Here is a 16,673-nt window from a genome sequence, read left to right on the forward strand (position 1 = left end):
TTTATTTTTAAAGACATTTGTGAGACAGTTGTGACATTTACCAAACATTCATTACAGGTGTCTCTTACTGGTAAACGTGTTTTAAATGACAGTGATTTATTCACCTGCAGTGAATCACATTTACAGCTTTCTAAATATGTCTTTGTTAACCAACACATATTGGCATAAATACATTGGGTCATGACATCAATGACTGCTGGCAATAAAAGGGGTAAAATGAAATTTTGTATTTGTAATAACGAAATGCTTAGAATAGGCAATTTTAAAATGGCGTTTATTTTCTTTCAAGTGTAGCCTAAATGGAAGAAATGGTGCTTCTAGTGATATACAGATCTTCATTTTATCTCATAAAATTTAACAGCTGGGATCGCATTTTTTTTTTTAACCGTTCCACCTGGCCAATGACATTAACAGAGAGAAGTGACACATGAATATCAAAGGAGTAGCTAACTTGTTTATTACTAAAGGCTGCCAAATGCTTGCTTTGCCTTCTTCATGGCGTGGCCCACTGGAAGATGTTCTCTAGGAACAGACTGGAGTTTTTATACACTAACAGGTTGTTTAAAAGTGGCATAGCTCATTTGGCACTGTAACCCATTGGCTCAAAATTGTTAATTGATACTGAGCAGTCAGGGACACGACAGCTTAACAACTGGAAACACTCACCAATGCATGCTCTTTGCTGGTAAAAGTAATGTTTTCTTGGTAAACCATGCCTGAGAATACTAATGCAGAGCCCATGGGTGAGAAGGGGTTAAACACTGCTTATTAAGGATAAAAGGTACATGATTTTTTGAAAAGCATTACTGTTTCTGTAAACTGGTCAAGATTTATGTAGCCTTAGAAAGTTACTGATAAGTCCACTCAAAGCACCAAAAACCAAAACAATATCCTTACAATAAACAATATGTTGCAGCATAATTTATATATGGTTACCTTGTATTGTTTGTGGTTTAGTAGCATTATCGAAATCACAGATCTTTGCCCACTCATCACGTACAGCTTCAGGTGTCATTGGACGATTTTTCTGTCTGATAATGGAGCCGAGAGTTCTTTCCCATCGTACTAATTACAACAAGGGAATGGAAAATATTGATCAGCATCCTCAAGGTGATGGCAAAGAGTATGAAGACATGCAGAATAAACTTACTTCCCAAGAATAGTTTCCAAAGAATGTTTAAAGTGTTTGAAATGAACTGCATCTTGTTTGCCAACAGCTTTATAAAGGGGCTCGCCATTTCTCCTTTGCAACAAAGCTCTGTGGCTCAGGAGGAAAGGGACCTTTCGGTCCTAAGTTTATAAACACACGCAAGGTTTTCAGTCCCTTTGTGAAAGCACAAAAAACTGTCTGCAAAAAGTGAAATTACATTTCATTTTGAAAAGCTGGCCCTGCAGACATCAGAAGAATGGAAGTGAAATGTTGTGGAGTAGTAACAATAGCAGGGAGCATCCACTGCAGTCTTGAGATGTAATACTGAAAAGTTGCAGTCTTCCCAGGAGATAATGAACAGGTTGAAAACACGCTGAACACCAACAAGTTTATGTAGAAGAAACTAAAAACATAGGAGTGATGCTTTCCTCAAGAGGCCGTTAGAGATAAATAGTGCTGCACTTCAATGCATTTTCAAGTTACCATATTGTTGACACTTAAAACCTAATATTTGTTTAGTATGCCTTTGACATCTTGCAAGAGTCAATGTTGCTGGTAATGGGTATATTGTGTTATTAGAGCAAATATATTACAGTCTATTTCAGAAATTAGGCTGCAGACTAAAACTAAAGTTACCTTGTATTCTAGTCCTGCACACTATAGAAGTAAAACAGCCTAAAAAGCCATTAACAAACTAATACTGAACTCATTTGATGATATCGACCTAATGTTTATTTACCTAAATGTAGAAATATACTAAATGTGACTTTTAAAATAGGGTATCGAGAATTAGTATGGGCAAAAGGGTCTATGCAGTCAGTTCTCTTTTCTGTAAACTCCTGTTGGGGTAGGAGAAAACCCCAGGAGGAAAGTCAAAGGAAAGACAAAACTTTCAATTATGATTTTAAAGTTAAAATAAAATAATGTGTTTTGAATGCAAATATGATTTTTTTCTTTTTCGTGCTCTTAAAACATGACAATAGCACCACCGGGGAGTAACTAGCATTTTATTTGCTACCAGCAGGTGAAAAGATATAGCTATCATAGCCCCCAAATGTATTTGTTCTTACCTAATGAAAAAGCTTTGAGAATTAGCTAAAGGTAGCTTAGTTAAAATCACAACGGAAAGTGGCATAACCCTTTACCTTTCCAATGAATAAAGCAATATTATCAGGGCAACCCAAACTCAAGCATACCACTCTCAGGATACAATAAGTGATATCACAGCTTGATAATTTAGAACTTTAGGGAATGGAGGCTGCACTTCGCAATATTACAGCAATACAGAAGCTAAACCTGCCAGAGGTGCATTTAAGAATTTACCAGCAACAAGGACTGCATTATATGCAATTCAGGGAATGTGATGTATATTTTAAACATATATTCATTATATACAGGGTTAAAACTTCAATTATTTTAAATTAGAATAATAAGAAATACTGCATAGTAATAAATCAGATTTTCACAGTCAACAAAAAAGTGGAGTTCTAGGCTCATTTGCACATGTATACAAGTCTAACCCTCGCTTCTTTACTGACATTTATAATAGTGGAAAGCCAAATGACACATTTAAATGTGTCAGATAAATTAATTATTCCTCCCCACCTCCACTATAGTGCTAAGACTTTTAGGGACAGTCAAAGCAAAAAGCTTCTACTATGTACTCTAGAAAACACATCATTCTCAGTAAAACCCATAATGTTCTTTGCCACTGGTTCAACCGGCACTGAATTTATAAAAGTTAAAAAAAAATATATTAAAACATGGTAAGCTGGAAGGTTTAAGTAAGTATTACTTGCCATTTATCAGAATTATTTTTAGGAAAAATGTCAGAAAAAAGTCTTATTTAGTATTATTGAATACAAAAGAAAGTAGAACTATTTTAGAAATACTTACATTTGCCAATCCATCCCGCTCCAACCTGTGAAAAGACATTGTCACAGTTTAAATTTGCTCCACTCTCCAATTCATTTTAGACCATGACTGGTGTTGCACACAGAGATGGAGAAAAAAGATAGCAAATACTCCATGTCAAGAACAAAATAAATAAATTATTATTTTTCAGTATATCTTCCTCTTATTTTTACATGGTTTTCCTTACAACCCAACAACATATAATACAAGTAGGACTTTAATAGTTGCCACTTTGACCATGACTTAAAGCTAAAAAGGAGAAAATACAAATATACATAAACAAAATTACAAACACTATAGTGCCATGAGTAAATAAGGAGTAAAATGTTTACTGTTATTTATGTACTGCAGCTGAATGATATTCATAAAAAGAGGAGCCAAACATTCTACTCCCAGGACTCAGTCACATCAAAAGTGTTAGACTGATTTGCCTAATGCAGTTCTAATGCAAGAAAAAGGCAGTTTTCCCTATGTCAAATGAGTTCACACCAACAATTTGCATCGCTGAAGAAAACATTTTCATTTATGCTAAGCACCATCACAGTAACACAAAATAACATAAAAAACAGAGGGGGAAGCACTGCATCATGTGTTAAGGCATTGCAGTGCATCTTGTATTCTAACATCATGTTATGAGCACAAGAACGCATGTACTGTGGTGTGATCACAATGTAACTCACTTCTTTATCGATTCCCATTGGATTAGTTAGTAACTTTACAGCAAATATGTCATTTAGATACTGCGAGAAGAAAAAACCTTAAAAGGAGTGAGCAGACAAAACTACGATTTAACCATTAGGTGTCATGGTAAATGTTAAGCTTCTGACAACCTGTCTGACCAAGTAGAAATCAATTAGATAGGTTAATAAGTCATACCCGATCATTCTTGGGATAAACTGAAGCTGTCTGCAGTATGTGAACCCTATTCCTGAATAGCCATAAACAAGTACGCTTGTGTGACCCAAATATACCATTTATTTTAAACTTTAACAATATTTGTGTTAGATTGTTTTATATAAAGCTAGATATAATTAAAAATATATTTATAAAATACATATTATCAAATATAAATGTGTAATATATGATAAATATAATTTATATATATATATATATTTTTTTTTTTTTATTATTATTATTATTTATTTGACCAAACTATGGTTTTCCATTCTGTGATAATATTGGCAGTATACTTTTCTGCTCAATTACTGTTCACTTTAAAAACACAGAATAATGCATTGCTTTTCTCAAATTTCCAAAATTCAAAAATAATTGGCCTCTTGACAACTGAAGAAATTCTCACCTCGAACAAACTGCCATTTTCCTGACAGCTTTCATGACAGAGCCACAACACCAGAGGAGCCACATATTCCGGCTTCAGAGCATCCACAAGATCTAAAATTAAACCAGACAGGCAAGCTGAGTGCAGAAAATATGTTCTCATTCATGTCATACTAGGCTGCAATTGTCTAGCATGTCGATGTTTTGTACCATTGTTTTACAATCTTGCCCAAGGCTTAAGTGGTACTGAAACAGATTTTATGAAAAACTAGTTCAAAAAGTAATGATTGTTACAACCAGACACAGAGAACTCAAATCTACTTAAACTGTCATACGGAAATTCATGGTTTCTAAGATACTGTCAGAAATTGGCCATTAGGAAAAAGAAAATGTGACATCAGTAAGCCACTATGAATTCGCCTTTAAAAAATCTTTCAATTTATTAGGTTTAACATCAGGCCCGGTGCATAGTTTTTTAGTAAATTTGAGTTTTATGATTGCATTAGAGCTGCTTTTCAACCCGTGCAAGTAAATAGAAAGACAAAAGGATGCTTGAAGCAGCTCAAGAAGGAGGTCAGAGAGAACTTGGAAGAATCTCCTATTCATGCACATACAGTAAAGGAAAGAAGTATGTGATGCCCTGCTGATTTTGTATGTTTGCCCTCTGACAAAGAAATGACCAGTCTATAATTGTAATGGTAGGTTTATTGTAGGTTAGAGACAGAATAACAACCAAAGAACCCTAAAAAATCCAGTGCTCAAAAGTCAGTGTCTGATGTGCATTGTAATGAGTGAAATAAGTATTTAATCCCCTATCAACCAGCAGGACATAAGGCTCCCAGGTGTCTTCCTTGTATGCAGGTAACGAGCTGAGATTAGGAGCACCCTCTGTAAGGGAGTGCTCCTAATCCAAGCTTGTTACAGTAGCTTTATAAAAGACACCTGTCCAACCTGTCCACAGAAGCAATCAATCAGATTCCAATCTAGCCACCATGGCCAAGACCAAAGAGCTGACTAAGGATGTCAGGGACAAGACTGTAGACCTACACAAGGCTGGACTGGGATACAAGACCATCGGCTAGCAGCTTGGTGAGAAGGTGACAACAGTTGACGTAATAACTCGCAAATGGAAGAAACACAAAATAACTGTCAATCTCCCTCGGTCTGCGGCTCCATGCAAGATCTCCCCTCATGGAGTTGCAATGATCATGAGAACGGTGACGAAGCAGCCCAGAACTATGACCTCAAGAACACCATCCCCACCGTAAAACATGGAGGTGGACATATGCTTTGGGGATGTTTTTCTGCTAAGGGGACAGGACACCTTCACGGTATCCAAGGGACATTGGACGGGCCATGTACTGTCAAATTTTGGGTGAGCACCTCCTTCCCTCAGCCAGGGCATTGAAAATGGGTTGTGGATTGGTATTCCAGCATGACCATGACCCAAAACACACGACCAAGGCAACAAAAAAGTGGCTCAAGAAGAAGCACATGAAGGTCCAGGATTGGCCTAGCTAGTCTCCAGACTGGTTGATAAGGGATCAAATACTTATTTCACACATTACAATGCACATAAAGTGCTGACTTTTGAGCACTGGGTTTTTGAGGGTCCTTTTGCTGTTATTCTGTCTCCCACACCTACAATAAACCTACCATTACAATTATAGACTGGTCATTTCTTTGTCAGAGGGCAAACGTACAAAATCAGCAGGGGATCAAAAACTTCTTTTCCTCACTGTAAAAGCATGCTGTATCTGACTAACCACACAATCCTAGCAAGGTTTTTTTTGGGGGGGAAGCATTGCAAATACATTTAGAAACGAAAACCTACCTTCAAAAATGGGCATAATCTGGACAAATGTGAATGAAAAGATTTGCTTTGCAGCTAGAATGTTTTGGTTTGAGATAACTGATACAAATATTTCCAAATCAGACCACATATATGTTTGATGCCTAAACCAGGTTTTACAGTCGTATTAAGCCACTTACACCAAAGGCTGACATTGTTGTGCAGCTTACACTGGCAAAATATGGTTTTGGGTACAAGGGCAAGATACATCTTTTACATGATACATCATATATTAGGGTTTTTATTACATTTTAAGCACAAGTATGTGGACATTTCTCCTGATTGTTGGAAAACGTATTAAAAAAAACAGATTAATAAATACTCTTTTTTTTAAATAAACCAATACATTTTTTGGAGTACAAATAAGACTCAGATTTACATTTTACAAGGTGTAGATTTGTTACTTGATGAAAAAATAAGCCCTTTTCATATACTTATTATGGTCCTGTATGTATATAGGTTTTTCTGTTTTTGTGTTTATCATAAATTCATGTACATTTTTAGTTCTCATCGTATGTTGGTTTGTTTCGGGACACCTTCTCTATAGGTTTTCTTTTTGACTTATATTTATCTTTGTGCCAAATCTTTTGTTAAGCGCATGTGTCTGGGTACAAATGATAACATTTTTGAATATTAGCCTCATGTTTCTATAATTACATAAAGGGGAGGCATTTTAAATTGGAAAAAAGGATTGTCTGTAGATAAAATATTATGAGCACAGACATCAATGTGTGCCTGTTTAAATGCACCCAAGACTTATCAATTAACAAATCTCTCTGAAACATGCATGCCTGAATAAAAAAAAAAAAAAATTATATTTCAATGGATGAGTTTTAAAAAGTCTAGTCACAAACAGTAGATAGTCCCCAAAACTGGACAGCATATTTTATAAACATTGCCAGAGGTCAGTGGTTACGACTGTAGAAAAGTCAGAAGTACTGCAATGGGCGTAGGGAATGTTTGTATGGCACACATTAAATCCTATAATACCAGAGGAAATCTGGATACCATGGCTTATAATGTGCACCCTATTCTAAGTATTCCAAGTATTACATGGCACAGGAGTTAATTGAGGTTGTATACAAACTGTTATTCTTCACTCCTGTGGAAAAAGTAACAACCTTTAAGGTTAAGTCTAAACAACCGTCTTTAACCTGCATGTTGCGAATTGCTCTTTGTAGCCACTTATGCACTGCCGGAGATAAACGGTTGTGCTAGTCTCTTATATAAATCTGATGTGTACAGTGGTCCCCCCGATATTGGTGACCAATGCACCACGGATCAATATACTCGCTCATCCACCCCTTTCCACAGAACAGAACAGTGTTGTGCTTGTTTGTTCATCTGCCACTGGAAATATTCGTGAAAGATAGTTTCCAGCAACAATCATCCGACATAAACTGGATGAGGCTTAAGCCATTTCCCCTGGATGGGGCTTAAAGTCATTTCCCCTAAAAACAAACTAATAAAGTAGTATACCTAGTTATCGAGAGGGAAAGCAAGGATAATTTTATGGCTAACAAAGGTAATGTAGAGATTTTTTGTTGTCTTTTCTTAGGTGGGACAGAAATTTTACTTTTAAAGTTTAAATGGAGAACTGGCTGTTTTTAGAATAAAAAATAATTTTTATACCAGGATTTAGATATTGATAAAACAACTTACTTTATAAAGTTCAAATCAATATTCTCTTTTTATTCACCTTATGACCCACACAAATATTTTCTGAGCTTCAGAATATGTCATAAACCTTTGGACTGTTACTATCCAAAAATCCACAGGGTTTACAATAGTCTAGCTTATAGTACATGTGTAACTACTTTTGACATAACAGGGTATGGCTTTTCATCGGAGTCTAAAACTCTCAATTTGGAAAGTTTAAGGCATTTGCAAAACAGATACAGTGAGTTGCTTCCTGTGCTCCAGAATAAAAATCTCAGCAAAGCAAGCATACATCTATTCTTGTCAGAAAAAGTCTGAATTTAGCAATGTGAGCTTCAAATCCACATTCACTCATCCCGCACTCCTTAAAGATTTAGCTTGCCTTCGCTGGAGCTCATCTGTAAAGGTGTTTGTTTAAATATTTAGAGCCAAGCTGGTGCTTCCTGCTACCACTATCTAGGTCACAAACTCTTGTATTCACAAAATCATTTGAAACTTGACCGGTCATATCTGAGAATGCTAAATCCCGTTTCTATGTCAGTGTCCCTTCAGTATATTGTTCTAAAATTATAGAAATGCAAAAAGGTAATAAAGTATTTTTCAAGGAACGTTACATTGCTTTTTTTATACTATAAATTCCAGTTCACGGAAATTTTTCATGAGACAGTTGTTTTTTTACTAGCATGCTGTGTGAGCATTTTTTTTAAATTGTGATTATACGGTTTGTGATTGTTTAAAAAAACAGGGTTAGGTGCTAAATTATTAATACTTTAGAAAAGATTGTTATTATAATCCAAATGTATGTTATGTTTACAATTAAGAGGAGTTTTGAAGGATACCTTTCAATAACAGCTCTTTATCCAATATTACCATATTTGAAGGACTACTAAACATTTCCCAGCAATGTGTCCATGCCCACCTCCTACAGCATTGCATAGATATATAGTGATTAAATAAATGTATTAAGAAATATATACAAAAGTCTAAAAAAAATTACTTTAAAGTAAACCTGTCATAAAATAAATATGTGGGTTGGCACTGCTGCCCTTCTAAACATGCTAATTGCCTGGCTGGGTCTAGGCATTCAAATGGTACCCCAAGAGAAATATGCAAAGTTCTTACAGTAAAAGTGCACCTCAAAATGTGATAAATTAAGATGTCCATGCACAATAAGTTCCCCCGAAAAAAACAACATTATTACATATTGCAATGTCAGAAATCCCAAACAAATTACTAAATTTTGGCCATAATGTATGTCATCATTTATACAACAGTATAACATTTTTATCTTTTCTCTTCAAAAGCTGCAGAAAATGTAAATAAATGTCAATACAAGGCAAATGATTTTTACATGATTTGACAGAATTACCTTGTGGCATGACAGTCTCAGTTAGTCGGGAACCAGCTGTGGGTGCTATTGCATTACAACGAACATTGTACTTGGCCCCCTCAAGAGCCAGGGTATTGGAAAGACCCACCAACCCAAGTTTGGCAGCACTGTAGTTAGCTTGGCCAAAATTTCCATAAATTCCAGCTGCTGAAGAGGTCATGATTATCCTGAAAATGTAAAAGCAAAATGTCCATAAAGCTGGAGAAGCATTTCACTAATGCAAAAAAGAGAATATAGCACAACACAAACAGTATAAACTGTATTTTTTATGATTTTTACAACACACTTTTAAATCAGAAAGAAAGGAATGGATACACTATCAGGTTCCAGCCTTTTGGACGGCTGCGACCGATCCGCCCGCTCCACTATTTTCCCAACGAATCATTCAGTAAAAAATGTAGTGTATTCACACAAAGTGCCTTACACAACTCCAGCAGTTCTACCATGTGTCTTTTTGTGAGCAATATTTTTTGTTAATTTCCAATCTCTGAACAATTATATACAATTACATAGTCAGCAGCTCCAATCCAGCTCCAAACTATTTCTCTTTATAACTAAAGTGGGAGATTGAACACCTCCAAACTGCCATTTTGGTTTTATCTTCAATGAATTCTTGAGCATTAACCAACATATCTGGCATCTGTTTTATCTGGTCAAAAGCTTCAGCAATCTTACCTTAATCTTATCTTAAGTACCTTAATTCCCTAAATAAGCCCCACGGGGCAAAGCGCGCCAGGAAAATTGAGATACCCATAAGAGCAATATGGATGCGAGAATGTTAACACGATATTTTATTGATTTTGTGTCTATCATTCACATTATTGTATGTTTTGTATCACCACTAGCATAGTAGGTCTATGTTAGTAATAGGGTCACAATTCAAATTAGGAATAAATTTACATTATTGTTTTATATTCACTCCTACTAAAAACCTGTCTTTTCCCATACCGCTTTACCCTTTTTCAAATTTGTTTTAGCTCCTCCTGAACTTGGTCAGTACTCTTACACTGCACAATGATTTTTATGTTTGTATGTGACTACCAGCAATGAGCCTGTGCAAGAACCAAATGAGAAAATAAATTCCTGACACCCAGCTTACAGGGGTAATAAAACTAATGCTAGGGCCACACTATATAGTGTGGGGTTTTGTTTGAAGAGGGCCCATAATAATTCTCTTAAGGGAGTTCTGCTTGAGAAAGTTTTTTATTATTTTACACCATGTTTCATGTGTGGTAATCGCCCGATTGAAGCACTAACCACCATTAACACATTAAAAAATCCATTACCTTTGGCCTGCTGACTTTCAAAGCACTTATTAACCTTGGGTCCACTTATTTGAATACTCCAAATTGCTTTTCCTTTTGTATACATACAAGGTTGAACATATATTAATCAAACTTAAAAATAGTGCACAGCCATTCTTAAACGCAATACCCAACACGTTACTCATCAACATATTTAAAAAAAAAAAAAAAAAAATACACCTATTGGATTTAACTGAACTTTAAATACCAATTTTCATTTAAAGTGGAACTAATGTCCCACGCTGCACTTTTGAAATTCAGGCAAGTGGTTATTGCAGAGTTAGTAGATATTCCTTCTTTGATAACTTCTTAAACCAGTCTGTTCGCTGCCAACTGTTGGATTTTGCCGAGCTGTGCATGTGAGATTAAGGCAGAAATAAAGTTCACTTTTATGAATCCACATCAATGCTCCTTCTGCAACGATCCCTCCTACCTGCCTGACTGCACTGGGTTTTTGGCAAAAAGTTTCCTCCACATGTGCCTGGAATGAATGAACTCCCACACGCATGCATACATTATCCTGGCCCAGACAAACAAGATGACCAATGGTCGCCTACTAGGTAAGGGAGAAAAAGATGACAGGGCTCTGCAAGGGAATAGGGATAGATGAGTAATGCCGGTTTAGCTCCGCTTTAAAGCAGAACTAAAATTAAAAAATTGCAACCAGGCAGGTTCTACATTGGGGAATGGGCAGACAGACAATGTCCCTTCTGCAATAATATAAACTTACCTGAAAGATGGCAAAATATTTTTTTTACTAAATTCACCTCTCCATCATCAGCATCTTCACCTGGTAACACACAGCTATGCAAAAAAATATACCCTGGAAGTCTAAGACACACAAGTGTCCCAAAACAAGAGTCCCAAAACCCATTCTTCTTTTGAATCTATAATTCTAACTGAGATCACAAATCAAAACAGATTTGATTGATCATTTGAACACACAATTGAACAATCACATGTCCGACTGAAATATCAGTTGCCTATCATTAGTTGCCTATGATTCACTCATTCTGTACAAGTCAGTAATTAGCGATACAATTCAAATATTAGAGCAAAACAAGAAATACGTTTTTAACAAACAAATCCAAAATACTTATTGCCCCGATACATAGATTGTAACAAAGTCACAGGAATTGCCTGAAATACATCATAAAAAAGAAGGCAACAAATTAATTGAACTTTATTCATGAATGTGCCACAAACCAAACAAAATCAACGTATTTTGAAAATACATAAATTGATGTGAAATCAATCCAAGGCTTTAGGGAAAACAGTAGTGAGGGTCAGCAATAGTTTAAACTAGCTGGATTTAATCCAGCTTCAGCTCTGAGCAGCTGTTGTAGACGAAGAAGATGTGGATGTTCTTCTTTCAATGCCCACTTGGTATAACAGCTGTTGACGTGCCATCAGTGTTTTATTATAGGTTATTATTAAAGTCCTGTGTGGCAGAAGCTAGATGAAAACATCTACAAGACTAGATAAATGTGAGGTTTTAACAACAATGATTCATCATCTCACAAAGACACTGGACCGTGTAAGTCAGCATGGATGCACGCTAAAAGCATTAATTCAGAAAAAAAGGCAGAGGATCTACAAAGTTTATTCTCTGTTGACATTGATGCAAAAGTGGGCCTTAAAATACAGCTTACTCCATCCTATAGTGCAATGTTTCTCAACCTGGGTTCCTCTAGACATCACTGACACCAATGATCTTTTTGGCTATCTGTATGAGTGACATTCTTCCCACTCACCAGCAATATAAAAGAGGCATTCATCACCCTGACCACCATGTTGTACTATAGGCAATAAATACTGCAATTATTGTAAGGGGGTCTCCAAGTCCTGAAAGTTTTTTTTAAAGGGTTCCATATTTAAAAGGCTGTGAATAGCTGCTTTAGAGGGCTGTAGTAATCGCAAAGCTTGGTCTCCCCTCCTAAAACCTCCTATGTCTCCCTTTTCAGCCACCACTGCGACCAACCATGGGGCGTCAAAGTCACCAAGTGGTGTCAAAGTCAGGCACTACATTCCTGATCAAGTTGACATTTGAAAACCTGTAATATTGTTGTAAGTTACAGGCAGATAAAAGGACACAGGAGGAGGAGAGGACCCTGCCCAGAAGAGCTTAAAAAGATGTGGGGGGAGTAGCACACAATAGGAGGGGAGATTTGGAATGGTGGGTGAGTAGTGAGGGTTTAGAAGACAGAAGAAGACAGGTAGGAAAGTTTGAAAAGATGGGTTTTGAGTGCTCTTTTAAGGAGCAGAAAGTAGGAACAAGCCAATTTGGACAAGGAAGACCTTTCTAGAAATTCGGGGCAGCTCTAGAAAATTCTTGGAGCATGTGACATGGTTGAGTATGGAAGTTATTAGTGGGTCATTGGAGGAGCGAAGAGAGCAGCTAGGGGGTGTATTTTTCTATCGGATTAAAAAGGTAAGTGGAACAAGAGCTGTGAAGGGATTTGAAGGCAAAGACTTCAAGTTTGATTCTAAGGTGAAATGGAAGCCAATGAAAAGAACTAGAAATAGATGCAGCAGAAGAGGAGCAGTAGGAAGGATGGATATATCTGGCTGCAGCATTCATAATCAATTGTAGAGGAGAGAGCAGGTTAGTGGAATACCAGAGAGGAGGAAGTTACAGTAGTCCAGATGAGAGATAAGAGCTTGTACAAAAAGTTTGGTGGTCTCTGGGGACAGGTAGAGGTGAATTTTGGAGATAATGCGCAGGTAAAAGTGACAGGGCCTGGAAATGTTATGAGTATAGGGGGTAAAGGAGAGGACAGAAACGAAGATGATGCCAAGACAACCTGCCTGGGGGAGGGACAAATAACAGTTTTATTAATAGTTAGGAATGTCAGGGGGAGATTTGGATTGGGGGGGGGGGATGAAAAGTTCTGTTTTTTACAGGTCAAGTTACAGAAACCTGTCAGCCATCCATGATGAATGACAAACCGGCCGCATGAAACCTTATCCAGGACTCCACGACTGAAGGAGACAGTCGGGGAAGGACAGTTAGAGTGAGGAGGTGGCCCAAGGACTGACCCTTGAGGAACACCAACAGGGGGGAGAGTGGGAAAGAAGGAATTACCATTGAAACAAATTTGAAGGGAGCAGTCAGACAGGTAGGCAGCAAACTAGGGGAGAGAAGTCTCACTGATACTAATGGAGTTCATGATTTGGATTAGAAGGGGGTGATCAACAAGCTGATGAAAGACTTAGGAGAAGGAGGAGGGAAAAGTTGCCTTGTGACTTAGCTCATTGGCCACTTTAGTAAGGGCTGTTTCAGTGGAATGGGCAGCTCAAAAGCCAGACTGGTGTGGGTCAAGGAGAGAGTTGGTGTTTAGATAGTCGGTGATAGTCGGCGCTGAAGAAGTTTGGAAAAAATATGGGAGAAGGAAGATAGGGCGATTGCTAGAAGGTAGGGAGGGGTATAGTAAGGGGTTTCTTCAGGATAGAGAGAATAATAGCATATATGAAAGCAGAGAGGGGGATACCAGTAGAGAGGGAAAGGTTGAATAGTTTGGTTAGTGTGGGGGCCAGGGTTAAGGAAAGGGCATGGAGTAGATCAGAGGGAACTGGGTCAAACAGACAGGTAGTAGATGGAGATGAGAGAAGAGTAAGAACTTCATACAGAGTAACAGGGCCTTAGGGGTGTTTGTGATGATTTACAGGTGGAGGGGTGGATAGGGTTGAAGTAGTACAGTGAGCAGAGGCATCAGGTCTGATCTTGACAATTTTGTCTCTAAAGTAGGTGGCTTTGTCTTGAGGAGAGAAGGTGGTTGTGGAGGGAGCAGGTGTGGGGTTTAGGAGGGAGTCAATTGATGAGAAGAGGCTGTGTGGGTTAGAAGCTTAGGAGGATATGACAACGGACAAACAATTTTGCTTGGTGTCATTGTGTGTTAAGGTGTTCTTGTCTGGCTTTGTAGTCCATAAAGTCAGTGCTGAGGCCAGATTTCCTCCACTTGCGCTTAGCTGCACAAGCAGTCTTTTGCAGATGTTTAGTGTGGTTGAACATTAAACCTAGAATTTAGATTCCTCATTCATAAGGGATATCAGATGAGTCTACAGTCAAATTCAGCAGATAGGATAACGATTCTCCTGGAATGTATTCATCCGACTGGCTTTGATTCATCATAAGGTTTGCATACATACTCCTGCCTAGTGCTGTCCAAGCTTGTTTGCTTTCTGGTAACCACTTTTCCCTTTTACCTATAGTGTGCATTAATGTCTTTGTAAACCAAAGCTGTAATATGAACAGACACAGATCACAGAACCAGAGGTCTTCACAGACCACAACAATTTACACAGCTAACATAAAAACTCCAATTCTTTGAGCTTTACAGAATATGTTAACTGATTAAAAAGTATAATATGTATAGATTTACCTTTGGAAGGGCTCATGTATTAGGACCTTATAGTGAGGGGGCACAAGGATATGGACAACAACTATAAACTTATCTCCTTTCCTTATCTCCATATTAAAATAATACATGAATTAAACATACAGAAAAGAACCCATTTTCAAGCACTAAACTACCATTGTGAAGAACGCATACCAACTGTAACCAGTTTAATTATTCTCGGTACACAAATAACACAAATTAAAACTCACAACTGGATTAAAGCACCACATTGTACACACCAATAAAACAAGTTCTACAGATGCAATGAATATGATGAAAAGTGTGCAAAAAACTTAAAAAAACTTCTCATAACATAAGATCTTGCAGTTAAAGAACAGAAAGGTATTTGTTAAAGTAAATGTTTTGTAGCAATCTTATTCCTATCAGATTATATTGGGTCTGCTAGGCAAGAGCGTCAAGTCTGCAGGGGCTACTAATACCACATTCAAGATAGTGGCACCCAGCAGCAGCCCCAATGCTTTTTGATGTCTACACATGGAAGTTTATGTATTTTATAAATACAAAAATTTTTATGGCACGATTTTTATTGAAACAGTAAAACCGATGCGCACTCTCCCTCTTCCCTTGCATTACAATCACGCGTCTGTCATCATCCGTGGATCCGCCAGGACGGTCGTTCGGACGATGAATGATGCGTGTTGTACAAACTTCAGATTTTCGCCCGATATCGGCCTTGCGCCAATTATCAGGCGAGAACCATTGGAAGTGTGTACATAGCTTAAGTACCTGCAGTGGAAACTGCAGTATAGTTCTACTTTGAAAATCAGGCAGGTCTTTATTGCAGGAAGGGTCTGGAAACATCCCTTCTGCAATAAGCATTCTTTCCTGCCGGATAATCAAGTATCCTGGCATTTCACAAGTCATTTTCATTGCATTTTCTACAAAAAAAGGAAGAGTAAATCAAAAAAATATGGCAGTGCCTGTGACTGAATGGGGAAAGGTCAGTGTATAAAATTGTGATCAGGCAGGTTAGGTTAATTTATTGCAGAAGGGACATTATCATTTGCAAATTAGCATTGGCAATTTTTTATTTCTAGAGTTTAGTTCTGTTTTAAGGAAATTGGGGGTCAGATATCAGCACTTCCAAGCCAATACTTATCATGGTCAAAGTACAGTACTGATAATTTAGTGAACTGGTCCTCATGATCCTTCTAAATACTAGGCACAGAAGGAGTATTACGTTAACGTGTGCAGCTACAATTGCTACACAATTTGCCACACAGTTATCTACATGCTTGTTTCATGGGTGTGACTGAAAGTACTGAAACCATTAGAGTAGTTTTAAATCTGGGCAGCTATGACAATGTAATTATCCCTCAGTGTTAGGTCATTTTGTAGCATAATCCCATGCTGATTCTTAGGTCTTGAGGAAGATGGTTCCTTGGAACCTCTAAAATATGGCTTGTCTTTCTGACATTTTTTGATGAAATAAAGTTTTTACCTCTGGTGGTTTGGTGCTTTCTTTCTGTATAGAGAGGTTTTTACATATCTGCATACTTCAAATAAGAATAATCTTGCTAGTCCAATATACTAAATGTCTTGACTTCTGGCAGTGTTAATCACCCAGGTCCCCCACATCTTCCCTCTGATCTCTACGACATTACAGGCATTACAGTTCAGAGGTAGAAACCAGTGAGGGCCACCGCAAGGGGTCCAGGAGACGGATGGTTCCAAAAATTAATGCTTTATTTAGAACCTTAGCACA

The 16,673-nt window shown here is 37.4% G+C and overlaps 1 protein-coding gene across 1 annotated transcript in view; it reads right to left on the reverse strand.

The window, feature by feature from the left end:
• The window catches only part of HSD17B4 (hydroxysteroid 17-beta dehydrogenase 4), a gene marked incomplete at its 5' end in the record, with an annotated part of 118,523 nt that overhangs the window by 81,551 nt on the left and 20,299 nt on the right, over window positions 1–16,673 (reverse strand). The window contains 4 exon segments of the mRNA XM_072416048.1: window positions 937–1,065; window positions 3,047–3,071; window positions 4,365–4,456; window positions 9,223–9,410. Coding sequence (XP_072272149.1) covers window positions 937–1,065; window positions 3,047–3,071; window positions 4,365–4,456; window positions 9,223–9,410 — 434 coding nt within the window.

The sequence above is a fragment of the Pyxicephalus adspersus genome, chromosome 6 (assembly GCF_032062135.1).
Source record: "Pyxicephalus adspersus chromosome 6, UCB_Pads_2.0, whole genome shotgun sequence".
In the NCBI taxonomy this organism is placed as follows: domain Eukaryota; kingdom Metazoa; phylum Chordata; class Amphibia; order Anura; family Pyxicephalidae; genus Pyxicephalus; species Pyxicephalus adspersus.